General features: G+C 48.1%; 5 protein-coding genes across 5 annotated transcripts; 3 read left to right on the plus strand and 2 right to left on the minus strand.

The window, feature by feature from the left end:
- Positions 1–889: 889 nt before the first annotated feature.
- F4807DRAFT_463988 (uncharacterized protein) lies at positions 890–1780 on the minus strand (the record flags this gene model as incomplete). Its single annotated transcript, XM_048002056.1, has 1 exon — positions 890–1780. The coding sequence occupies one exon, from the start codon at positions 1778–1780 to the stop codon at positions 890–892; it is 891 nt and encodes a 296-aa protein (XP_047850746.1).
- A 2303-nt stretch (positions 1781–4083) lies between these two features.
- F4807DRAFT_463989 (uncharacterized protein) lies at positions 4084–6004 on the plus strand (the record flags this gene model as incomplete). The annotated part of the gene is made up of 6 exons (XM_048002057.1): positions 4084–4237; positions 4299–4353; positions 4409–4912; positions 4996–5543; positions 5612–5775; positions 5861–6004. 6 exons carry the CDS (start codon positions 4084–4086, stop codon positions 6002–6004), a joined length of 1569 nt encoding a protein of 522 aa, XP_047850747.1.
- Positions 6005–6558: 554 nt separating this feature from the next.
- On the plus strand, positions 6559–8691 carry F4807DRAFT_241807 (Gcd10p family-domain-containing protein). The gene is made up of 2 exons (XM_047994288.1): positions 6559–6677; positions 6765–8691. The coding sequence occupies exons 1-2, from the start codon at positions 6592–6594 to the stop codon at positions 8548–8550; spliced, it is 1872 nt and encodes a 623-aa protein (XP_047850748.1). The 5' UTR covers positions 6559–6591; the 3' UTR covers positions 8551–8691.
- Positions 8692–8815: 124 nt separating this feature from the next.
- On the minus strand, positions 8816–9590 carry F4807DRAFT_463991 (ARP2/3 complex 21 kDa subunit; the record flags this gene model as incomplete). Its single annotated transcript, XM_048002058.1, has 3 exons — positions 8816–8995; positions 9078–9473; positions 9585–9590. The coding sequence occupies 3 exons, from the start codon at positions 9588–9590 to the stop codon at positions 8816–8818; spliced, it is 582 nt and encodes a 193-aa protein (XP_047850749.1).
- Positions 9591–10177: 587 nt separating this feature from the next.
- Positions 10178–12523, plus strand: F4807DRAFT_440401 (uncharacterized protein). Its single transcript, XM_047999292.1, has 3 exons — positions 10178–10536; positions 10616–11942; positions 12034–12523. The coding sequence occupies exons 2-3, from the start codon at positions 10643–10645 to the stop codon at positions 12081–12083; spliced, it is 1350 nt and encodes a 449-aa protein (XP_047850750.1). The 5' UTR covers positions 10178–10536; positions 10616–10642; the 3' UTR covers positions 12084–12523.
- Positions 12524–12665: the final 142 nt, after the last annotated feature.

The raw sequence follows: 12665 nt of genomic DNA on the forward strand, positions 1-12665 counted from the left end.
TCCCTTTTTTTGTGTGTTGCGGCTTAAGGATACTCTCACAACCTTTTGTTGGTTCGTGGTTTATTTTTTTTTTTTTTTTTTTTCCCCCCCCCCCCCCCCCCCCCCCACGAAAGTGAATTTTGCCCTTTAATGGCTGCTATACCGTTCCGTCATGGAGCATACTTGGTCGAGGCTATCCGCAAGGGAACTGGAAGTATGATTGGCGTCTAAAGGGTATCCGACCCGCGACACAACTTCTACACGCAACCACAGACCTGGAAAGTGGGAATCCGTTCGGAGCCATTACAGGAGGCAAGCTCACTATCAGAGGCAGAATCCTTGATTTTGCTTGTTTGGACAGGGATGCCATCTCCATCATTAGCGAAGGCTGCATCGAATCATACTACCCCTATGAATTGCGGTATAACGTAGAAGTCGTCGGGCGCTTCATCTTAGACTTTCGATATACCAAGCTTGTCCGTGACAAAAGCTGCTACGGTACAAATGAGAGTAAAGCAATCATTCAGCACATCGGATCCTTGCAGTGGGTATTACTCGGGAAGTGTTGCTGGGAACATGGACTAGGGGACGGAGCATTCGGTCTCATCTTACGTCAGGTGCCCCATTCAAGGGGGCTATTTCATCGGGTAGGCGTATTCAGTCCTCCGTGGGGGCTTGAAATATCTTATGGCCTTTCTATGTTCAAAAAGTTAGGGAAAACACGAACTGTGGTTGTAGTTTAGGAACATTTTGAATAGCTCCCCTTACCCCCTTACCCCCTTACCCCTTTCGTAGCTTATATACAATAAAAACGATATATATAAGCATCCTATGATCAAGAACACCTAGACAAGGTACCTAATCATAAATAGGGCTGGCATGCAAATTCTATTAACACAACATGTTGGCATCAAGTTTTGACTTTCACAGCCACTACGATACCCCACCCACGAAAACTCTCCCATATCCCAAGCTCGTTCTCCTGGCGAAAGGCGACCTCTTGAGCTGTGACGGTCATTTCAGCTCCTTTTTTCTCTTGTGGTATATCCACTTCAGCCTCGGTTTCCGTAGGTGTTGATGAAGCTTCGGATGATGTTTGAACACTCGCGCGTTTTCCCCAGAGCCAGCCCTTCTTTTCTTTCTTCGGTGGTATCCTATGCTCTACCACGGCCTGTACCACTGATCTTTGCACCACGGGCGCTTTCCTTTCCTGCTTTGGTTGTAGGTAGGTTGCTAGACGATGTGCCATCTCCTCGTCGCGCCACCACAGCATCTTATTTTGCTCCGTATCGTCGTTTGGGGAATCTAATTCGCCAAATCGACCCCAACCGCTAAACTCCTGTCCCGGAGTCCAGCTTGGGTCTTCACTGGTACTTTGAGACCTAGAGGCGCCAGAGCTAGACTTTGAGTCTTTGCTAGTATTATCCATAGAGATTCTAGACACACGGCATATCTCTCCGCGACGTTTCATGTCTTCCAAGCCACTAAGAACTGCATTCCTAGGCACCGCTGCATCCGGTACCAAAGTGAGAGCAGCTAGTGGGACGGGACTGTGCCGAGCCCCCAGGTCGGCCAAGAACTCCTCAACAATAGGGACGATGTGATCTAATAGGGACGCATCACTAAGTGTTTGTTCGGCTTTTCGAACTTGCTGCGTCGCTCGGATACGATCTGGGAGGGATGACACGTGATGTTGTAGGTGATAAGTCAACGAGTTCAACTGAAATTCATCTGAGATCGAATGATTCGTTGGAAGTGGAGTATAAGGAGGAGGTTCATCCAGAGGTATTTTGCCATCCATCTTGATCTCCAAAGCCTTCACCGCCGTCAAGTTGGGAAATAACGAATGTATTCTAACTAGTCTAGACGGATATATAGTTGTCGTGGATACCTTATTGTGCGTTCTTTGGAGATGAAAAGAGGAATGGGCGGTTCAGCTTAACTCAGCCCAGCCAAACTTTGATATTTCGCGCTAGGTGGCCGCGATTATGATCGAGACCCGAACGACTTGGAACCAGCAGGTTCATTTACTTAGTACCTAGCAGTTAAGAATAATTTAACCCAACCTGAAGGAGACCCTAGGATTAAAGTGAAACTTATTTTAGAATAAGGTAGATCTCGTAATATGCTTTTCATGTAGTCAGTGCAGCGTATGTAAGGTGGCGTAGGTGGTGGTGTAGTAAGGGAAATGAGACGATGGAAAACGGTCTACGTTTAAGCTATGCATGTAGCAGGATGAATCAGGGAGATGAAGAGGACCCAGGGAGACAAGATCCCAATTACACATCCGTCCGAAACTACCGACGTCTAGTGACCAACTGTTACACTTGAAGTCAGGAGATAGTTACCTAGTGTAGATCAGCCGCAGATACCGATATCCGTATCAAGTTTCTGGGTATAAGATGCAAAATCAGCCTTACAACCAACTAGCATCTAAGGCCAAGAAGATTATAAGATGTTCGGAAGATAACTAGGTAGGCATCTGAGCCCAGACGCTTAGTTAGGTATGGCACCCTCGCGTAATCCATATGAATCCTTGACCGAACCCCTATTGCGGTTTGGGGTATCTATGGTCAATTGGGAGGAATCCTTTCTCCCCGCAGCATATGCGTTGTTTGCAATTGGCCAATCGAAGTCTAGGAGGTTCATGTGACGGCGCCTTGGGTGTTAAAATGCATAATGCATGCATCCTCTAAGATGCGTAGGACTCTGGGGAATTGAAATCATCAGAAAAGTGCCCGGCTATAAAACGATCGATCTGTACAAAATTCGGAATTGAACGGGTTGCCGAGTACAGATAGACGAGTAGGAGTGAAAGACGAGCGACGATGATGACGGAAGGATGAGAGAAGATAGTGCCCAGAAGTGAAATCGATCCTTCAATTGAGAAGCCACCCGAGCCACATAGTCAGGCTCCTACGCACGGATTGTCGGGTTTCTGATCACATCCATGGATTCGCCACGGAGAACCGTGAATCCAACACGTGTTTGATAGATGAGTAGTATAGAAATGAAAAGTTAGGTAAGCTTACTAAGTAGGTAGAAACAATATGGCTAAGAGCTTTAGAGCTTGAAGGTGGGTAAAATAGAGTTAGGGAAGTTTCCAGCCTCCGGTAACACAAAGGGAATGATGGAATTCCCCACACGAAGCTTCCGCACAGGGCATTATCCAGCAGCAGCGCCTGCAAGCTGAGCTTCAACTTAGTGGATTCAGTGATTAAAGAAAGCTTCCAGAAAAAAATGGGGCCCACTTGAAAAGTACCACGTCAGATCCCGGGTCATCTATTAATCGAACGGAACTAATCCCTAGACCATCCGAAGTTCCTCATGACCCTCCATGTGCTTCAATGACACACAAAAGCAGGGCACAGCTTCGCCCGACCACTATGTCTTATATCCCTGGATAGCTCCCGGATTCATGTAGCTAAGACTGCTTAGCGTGACACTGCAGAACACTGCAGTATGCCTTGCGCAGTTACCTCGGTCAGGAGATTAAGCATCAGATTATCGAGTCACGAAGGGAGGCTATGTCCCTGGGTTCCTAGTCAACTGCTGTCAGTGGTGAATCAACGACAGCCATCCTGCGTATGGATATGGGAATACGGCATCTAGGTACCTAGTAAAGAAGACTGGATGGGTAAGCTGGATTGGCTATTCTAACATGCTAATAATCTACTAAATAGACAGTTTCAAGGGAACACATCCTACTAAATTAAGATGGGACTTCACAAGATATGCCTAACATATAGTCCCTACTTTCTCGCTAACTTCAACTAATCATAAGATCGTCTATTCTTATTAGTAGTTTCAACCTTGTCTTGTCGTCTCTGCGCTTTAGCTTGACTTCAGCCTCTCTCAGCAGTTATCGGTACCCCTTATTTAATCTAACTTGAATATTCAATTGTATCAATCTCGTTTTCTGTATGATCTATTAACTGCTATTTTATCTAACTCTTTGACCTGCCTCTACTTCCCCTGTCTTATCTATCTGCTCTCTTCCTTTTCCTATCTTCTGGATAACTCTCAAATTCACGAAGACACCACTAAGACTCACTCTCCTTTCTTAGTATTTGGTATATTCAACTCAGTAGAAATTCTATCATCATGTCGTACAGAGTCGCTGCTCCCGACGAGTACCTTGCCATCACTGGCATGAACATCAAGAATGTTCATATCACTAAAGCTGCTTGGGTATTGCCCTTTCAAAGATGCACACGCTTCTCAGTTCAACCTCACGATTATGCTATGAACCTTCAAGGTATTTTAACCTCCAACTATCGAAACATGCATATTAGAATATATCTAACTTCTCTGCGTAGCTATGACAAAGGAGAAGCTTCAGTTTCTTCTCCCTGTCATCTTCACCATCGGACCGTATGTGTTGTCCACCCTTGAAAACAAAACATAGAAATTAATGACTTGAAAATAGGGACGTTAACAACCGAGGAGCCAATGCGAAAGGCCCTAGGCCTAACGCAAATGGCCACGGAGACCAGCATGGACATAACCACAGCAACGACGAAGACCGTGGCGATTCTTTGATGAAATATGCCATGTTATTGGCCGAATCCACGGCCAATAAGCAAGGTTCGCAGCACCTCGAAAACATTGTGAAGGGTATTATCGAGGGCGAGACTCGAGTTTTGGTTTCTTCTATGACTATGGAAGAGATTTTTACTGAACGGGAGGAATTCAAGCGCCGAATCTTCCGCAACATCCAGGGTGAACTCGATCAGTTTGGTCTCAAGATTTACAACGCCAACGTTAAGGAACTAAAAGATGCTGTTGGCTCCACATACTTTCAATCCCTCTCCCAGAAGGCCCACGAAGGCGCCACCAACCAAGCTCGGATTGATGTCGCGGAAGCCCAGCTGAGAGGTAACGTTGGTGAGGCAGAAAGACACGGCCAGCAGGAACGGTCGATTGCCAAGATGTAGGTTTGCCCCCCATTTACTCCCTTCACATCTAAGTATCTCCGCATTTTGGGGTTTGAACTCTAACTCCTTTTCTTCGAAGTAACGCGGAAACTGCCGTCCAAAAGACGGACCGAGATGTCGAGCGCGCAGCTGCTGAGGCCAATCTTGCAACCCAGAAGACGGTTCTACACCGAGATGTTGAAATCGCAAGAATCCAGGCGACCCGTGCAACCGAGTCGAGGGATGAAGACCTGAAGAAAGAGGTGCAAGTCAAGCGCGCTGCCGCCGAACTTGAGCGTCTTCGTGCCATTGACGTCGTTAAGGCGGCCATCGCTCGTGAAAGTAAACAGCAAGCTGCCGATGCGAGGGCATACGAAGTAGAAGCCGAAGCACGCGCCAAGGCCTACAAGACCAAAGTCGACGCGGAAACGCAAGCCGCCGCTGATTATAATAAGACTACGAAGAACACCGATGCGGCAGCCTACAAGACGAAGATGGATGCCGAGGCTTGGAGCGATGCGGCGATTAAGAACGCCGAAGCTAACTTGCAGAAGAAGCTGAAAGAAGCCGAAGGTATGATGGCTATGGCTAATGCCTACGCTAAGATGAGCGATGCTTTTGGCGGTCCTGCTGGCCTCTTACAATACAGTAAGTAACTCCTAACGCCGAATTGCCTCAATCACGTCAAGAAGGGATTGCTAATTTTATCCTTGTAGTGATGATTGAGAAGGGCACATACGTTGAGCTCGCGAAGGCCAATGCCACCGCCGTCAACGGCATGCAACCCAAGATCAGCGTCTGGAACACGGGTTCCGAAGCTGGATCATCTGGAGCTGGGGGTCAAGGTCAAGGTCAAGACACCGCCTCAACTCTTAGAAACGTAAGTTCATATCCATTTACACCTGTATCCAAAATACGACGTATTAGAGTAAAAAGTACATGTGTTAACACAAAATACTACTTAGGTCTACCAACTCCTTCCCCCACTCATGTCGACTATTCATGACCAGACAGGTATCACGCTGCCCGAGTGGCAATTCGGTAGAATGCCAAACAGCGAGTTGGCTAGGCGGGAACATAATGAGAACAAGGTCAATGGGAGGAAGTAAAGTCTCAAACATCTACGATCATTACTCACCTAATCACAAAGCAGTCGGTCGCTAGCACCTCCATATATGTATCTTTCGGGACTGTTTCTTTTGTTACACTGTACCTAGTTTTAGCGGTTGATACCTCTGGATATTAAATTGAAGGCTTTTTATTCAAATGAACTCCTCTCGACGAGACCGTAGAAACCAAGATGACTGGTGAAACATAGGTTAGGCGAGGGCCGAAGTCTTGGAATCAGGCTCTAATTAGACAACATATCTCCTACTAGGTTAAATATTTATTCATCATGGGATGATTTCTATTCAAAGGCGTGTAGATGGTACCTTTAACATTAGGACATCAATTTTAAGTTTTGAATTATCACTATGTACATCGTGCAGCTATTTATATCTAAATTTGATCAGATCTATAGCAAGTACAGGGGTTTATGTCGGTCGCTCTACCCCACGTAGGTTGACCCCACAGTGGGGGTTACAGTCGCAAATCTGCAGCCCAAGATCAATTAACTTTTAGTACGACCTCGATTTTTTTTCTTTCCATTTTCAATATCGCATGTGAATCTCCCGAGTCAAAGGCCGGACTCGACATGCACTCGTTCGTCCAACCCGATGCCTGGGTTGCACTCAAGCTTCCTTCTGGGAATCTTCGAGTGCTCCAGGTAACTCCAAATACGTATGTTTTTGTCTACCGGGACCTGGTTTTATCTTGCAGCATATCTTACAAAGAAAACCACATTTACTAACAGCATGCGTCCTATAGCACTATATCTTTGGGGAAATACGGGTCATTCCCAAGTAATCTGATAATACACCGTCCATTCCATCTTACCTACGAGCTTCAAGATAAACGGCCAGGGGAGAACTACAATCGGCTACGCATCGTACCTGCCTCCGAGCTATATAGCGATATCTTAACATCCGATACATCAGCTGGCTCTCCCGAAAGAGAAACACCCATAATAAACGACGATGAAGATGCCGAAAACTCGCTGCCGACGGATATAGAATACTCGCTTGTGGATCCCGAGTCTGGTGCTGTCGTCGCCCGGACCGATCGCGCGGAACTCGATGCGTCGGCACGCCAGACACTTAGTGCGGAGGAGATAGAAGCTTTAAAAAAAGATGGCACCGATGCGGGCAGAGATATCATTGCAAAGCTACTAATATCGCATACCGCCATCGATCAGAAGACGGAGTACTCTTTAGCCAAGTACAAAATCCTCAAGACCAAGAAGTACATTAGGAGGTTCTGCGTAGTGCCTATGGATGTGCCTATGCTGACCCACTGGCAATTGGAAGTGAAAGACTCGAGCAAAATCTTGGACATGAGGGATGAGATGATAGCACTGATAGGATGTTGGGGTAATGTGCATTTTGGTGGAGAGGATCGATTTGAAGACGAAGACGCAGACCACGAACAGGAGGATCTTGAACAGTCCGCTGGTCGTTGGCTTGCTGTTGATGACACCGGCGGCCTTCTCGTGGCGGCAATGGCAGAACGAATGGGTATACTCTACCCACCTGAAAATGGATCTCTAAAGAACGAAAATGAGCCAACGTCGTCAAGCGCTCCCCAAGGAGATCTATCAAAACACCAAGAAGCCGCGACAAAACTAGGTCATACTCCGTCAGACAAGGGTGGCGAACACGGTAATCACAACATAGAGGCTCAGGCTCAGGCTGAGGATACCACAGAATCGAAGTCGACTCCTCAGATTGCGATAAGACCCTCTCAGGGGGACGGCAAGTCGCGAGGGAACGACTTGAAAGTGCCTTTCTCACACTCCAATACCCTTACCGTCATCCATGCGAATCAACAACCTAATCTATCTTTCCTACGCGAATATGGCTTCGATATTACGAATCCAGCGCAAAAACAAGACCACCCCTTGGCCTCACACCTAATGACTATCTCGTGGCTACAGCTTGTTGAGCCGGAGTTAGATCCAACGTATGCAGCCGAGATACCCAACGTCGCCCCTGCGGTACTCCGCACATGGAAAGCTAACCGCCGAGGAACTTATCATCGTAAACGTAGACGTTGGGCCAAAATCCGCTATATCATCAACACCACGCGGAAGGGCGAGTTCTCCGGGTTGGTAGTCGCGAGCACGATGGACCCTATCTCGATAATGCGGCATGCGGTACCGCTTCTTGCCGGCGGCGCACCAATCGCCATCTATTCGCAATCGATCGAACCTCTAACCGCGCTAGCTGACTGCTACAGCATAGCACGCCGTGGTGCCTGGGTAGCAACGCCGCCAGAGGAAATAGTGGGCAAGACTCCGGAAGAGTTGGAGCAGTGGCCCGGAAACGACGAATTCCCACTGAACCCGTCTCTCGTGCTGGGAGCATCTGTGCAGACAAGTCGCGTTAGAAAGTGGCAGGTCCTTCCTGGACGGACACATCCTCTGATGACGAGTCGGGGAGGAGCAGAAGGATACGTCTTCACGGCTTGGAAAGTCAAGCCTGCGGAAGGCAAGGTGGAAGCTAGGGGCAAGGCTCGTACGAGGAAGAGAAAACTGGATGAGACGACCAAAGAATAAGGGGTTAGATGGGTGATGGAAGTAAAAACTGCATTCATCGGCGTTTGAGAGCCTGGTTTATAAGACACAAGGTATAGCTCTCTAGCATTGGCTAGCTCCAAACTAGTCACTCTGGCCGCATAGGCATGGTATAGATGAAGATACCCCCATAACATGCAATTTTCTTCCCGACCAACTTTCAAATTCCACATAAATTGAACAGACTCTTCTTATTTTTAGGCGACAATTCCGTACTTGTATTTATCGTAGAGGTATGATCGTCCCCTTACAATGCCTTGCCCATGAACTTTCTCTTCGTGAAACTCAACCACCACTTGCTCGGCTTCCCGTCCCCCTCCTCATCGTACACTCTGGCTAATAAACGTGCAGCAAGCTCTTGCCGCACCTGGGATAGGTATTGTCGTAGTTGCTCGGCGTCCTGTCTGTCTCGCGGGGGCTCATAGATCTGCATACGAGTGTTGTTAGACGGTATCGAAAGACGGAGAGCTTTCTCACAGAGTCATAACGTAAGAATAGGACCAACATACCTGATTAAGGGGGAAAGCAGGGTCACCGGGAATAGCAAAGTTGAGATCCAAGGCGGTGTTTAAGACCTCCTTCGTAGCATCCCTCAACGAGTGCTGGGGTTTGATCTTGCCGAGGCATTCGCTCACGAAGAGGATGCCGTAGATGAGGAGGCGGTCGGCCGGGCCCTGGATCTCGAAGTTGCGGAAGAAGGTGTTGGCGCGGAAGAGCGAGAGCACCTCGTCGAGCACGTCGTACGACTCCGCGTCCGGGTCCGGGCTCTCGTTGGCGGGCAGAGGCGGGTTGGGCTGCGGCAGCACGTAGGCCGGGCCCCGGGTCTTGGTGCGGAGGGGGAGCAGGGGGAAGTTCCCGACCAGACGCGGGATGTTGGGGTCGTTGTTGAACATGGAGTTGTAGGCCTGGGTTTTGTTAGCAAGCTTCGTAGATAGTTTGGACTTAGAGAGGCATTGGGCTATATGGATATCTCAGGAGTAGAGATGCATTGTCGGAGGTATGGAATGTACACGTACCGGCATCTTGTCAAGGATACACCGAGGAGAGTCGGTGATAGCTCGACAATGCTGCGGTTACAAGGAGTCTTGGTGATAGGGAAATACGTGAGTACGCTTCCTTCACTGCTGGATTTCTAGAGGGGCTAACGAGGCTTAGGCGTGCATGGTACCCAGGTAACTGAGGCTGACCTCTCTAAATTGTTAGTGAGAAACCTGGATGCCTGAGACGTCACTTCCCGCGGGTAATTATCGGCATAATGCATTATTATTACATAATGACAAGATACCTAAGTACACGTCAAGATACACCGTACAGTGTGAAATTACTCATTTAAATTGCCGCCAACCGTGTAACCTTACTAAAGATAGATGACATGACGCCAATCGGACTTCGGCTAGCGATGACTTGCATCCACTCTATCAAGCTATTTGTCTTGGAAGTGAGTTGTCACCAAGTTTGATCTTGCAAGCGCTGATTGGCTGCATGACGGTATGGACCAGATCCACACGGGGGTACACACGGATTGGTGCCTAGCCCTAACCTTATTAAGTAGCGCACAAGGTCACCTGAATTCGCGAGACCGCGAAGCTGGCCGCATTCAAATTGAAAGGGCAGCCCAGGTTTTTGTTTGCAGCTAAAGAGCTTAAGCCCCTCTCGCGTCGCGTCTCCAAGCTCTAATCGCTTTCATCCATTCCCATCATTCCTTTAACCGCCTGCCAGTATCACAACTGTCGCATATTCCACCATCACTCTTCCAACCTCCGCTCATTTGAAATACCAAATTTTCTGATTTGCAAAGTATTCCCTAAATCGGGTTAGGGCCGATTGGATCAATTAGAGTTTAGTTGCGCATCGCGTTTGCATCGTCGCATAACTCGTCGCATCGTATTCCTGCACAATTCCAAGGTTCAACGGCACATCGCAGCCACAACGCCATACATCAGCCTATCTCATCCATGGATTAATCTGGTAAGTACCTCTAAGCTACCTACATAGCTATACATACCCCTCCTCTATCTATTCGTCTTGCTAACAACTTGGTTTGTAGTTCTCAACGGACCACTACCAAACTATCATGTCGTCGAACACGCCTCAGACGATGGAGGTGACAGAGACCAAGATCAAGCGCAAGCGGCGTATTCGCAAAATAATATCACCTGAAGTCGGGTCTCTCTACGACATTCTCCATGACCATGCAACTAAATCCCTCTACATCTCTCCACTTGGCTGGACTGACTTACACACGCAATTGCTCGGCTGTCGGTTTGTACCACAGCCTTCGCAAACCACACCTACACCAACACCAGTATCCTCCCAACCGAGAGCATCACAACCTCAAACATCCGACTTGGTAGTGTCTATTGGAAGAACACTCGATGACTTGATGGATCCGCTTCGCTCCGGACTGCCGACAGATAAATCAGTCCAAAACCTGTTGGCATTCTTATATCCTGGACAATTGTGCTCAGTGAACCCAGACCTCAATATCAGATGTGGACGTGGCCGCCTTTTAGGTAGTGTGCGTTGCCAAGCTGTATGGAAGAAAAGAGAAGCATCATCATTTGAATCCATGACCACATGCAGCTCAAGTTTTCAAGAATCTCCCGTGACTCCGATTCCAACGCATGTGCCGGTAGTGGCCTTTATTGATCTTCATACTCTGAGCTTCGCTAGAAAGAGCTGCTTCCGGGTCCGCGCATTACCGGACGGATCTTTAAACGTGCCTATTCACCGCCTACACGAACTCCGCACGGCGAAACTGTTTCCCAAAAACCCTGACGAAGACCAATACATTCTTGCTGCCATGTTAGCAATGGCCCAACGGCATGTGTACACCAACATTTACACAGGGTACGGATTCGCGCCGAAAGATGTTGAGCTTCGTGTCTTATCAGTTTCCCACGAAGACCAATCGCTCATCGTCTACAAAAGCATCATACCGGCAGCATTTCTAGGCATGTTCGATGACTTCAGCAAGGCGCCGCGCGGGGATGCAAAAGTCACAATTCATTACCAGAGAGTCCCGGTTTGGCCAATTCTGGGTCTTAAAGAACGCCTAGGTCAAGCTCTCGGTCAAAACCTAGTTGGCGAAATCAACGTGGACCGCATGGAGACCTACCAGGATGAACCATGGTCCTATTCTCAGGATAGCGACGACATGCTTGAGAAGGAGATTGAGGAGGAGGATTGGGCAACCACTTTCCAGCAGCTCACTCAGCATAAGGACTTGCCGCCACCTCCCCCTCGTGTACCAGAGTCGTCAAAGCGCAAGAGAAACATCCTCTCTGAGGTCATGAATGTGAGCTTCTCCGAGGATCGTGAATCCCCCGACTTCCCGGGCAACTTGATGGTGAAGCGCAGACATTTAGAGGAAGGTAGGGTTGGCGTGGTCCGATGAGACAATACCCTCCTTGGCTTTTTAACGGGGTCATGCGGGTATTCATATGGGTTGCTAAAAATGGATAGGAATGAACGATAGGCGGACAATGCCTAAGTCCCCAAGTGGGAAATCATGAGTTATGGAATGGTTCTTCGAATAAGGCACAAGAAGAGGCATCAACTTCAAGTGGGTTGCCAATATCAGGTTTTAGAGAAGGGGTGGGTGGTTTATCCAACAACGTCATGCAGGGGGCGGAGGGGTTGCTGGGGCCGGGTGACGACGGTATACATATTTATTCGATTCGGGGGGTTACCATGATGCGATGACAATTATTACGATGAGGGACTCGGGAATATGGGTACGGCTACGGCGTTAGCTTGAGGAGGGTATACCCCAACACATTTATTTAGGGCTTCTATTCTTGTAACGCATTCTGCGAATGGGATAGGGCGTACATGTTGCATGGTTATCAGCATCGCACAGCAAAGCTTGCTTAGCAAAAGATGAGACGATTCTACCAGCCTCGCGGCTGGAATTCTCTCGGGTTCAATATTCACTCGGTGATTCACTTCTGAAGTTTCGGCGGGATATGATGTCGTATTTGTCATGATATAACTAGCAGGTTATCATGAATTGGTGACTGACGGTATTCATCTCAGTAAAAGCTAGGCCCCTTTCCTTAGATTCATGGACACCTCACCTGCGGCTAATATTTTCT

Source organism: Annulohypoxylon truncatum (assembly GCF_022578515.1).
Source record: "Annulohypoxylon truncatum strain CBS 140777 unplaced genomic scaffold F4807scaffold_36, whole genome shotgun sequence".
In the NCBI taxonomy this organism is placed as follows: Eukaryota; Fungi; Ascomycota; class Sordariomycetes; order Xylariales; family Hypoxylaceae; genus Annulohypoxylon; species Annulohypoxylon truncatum.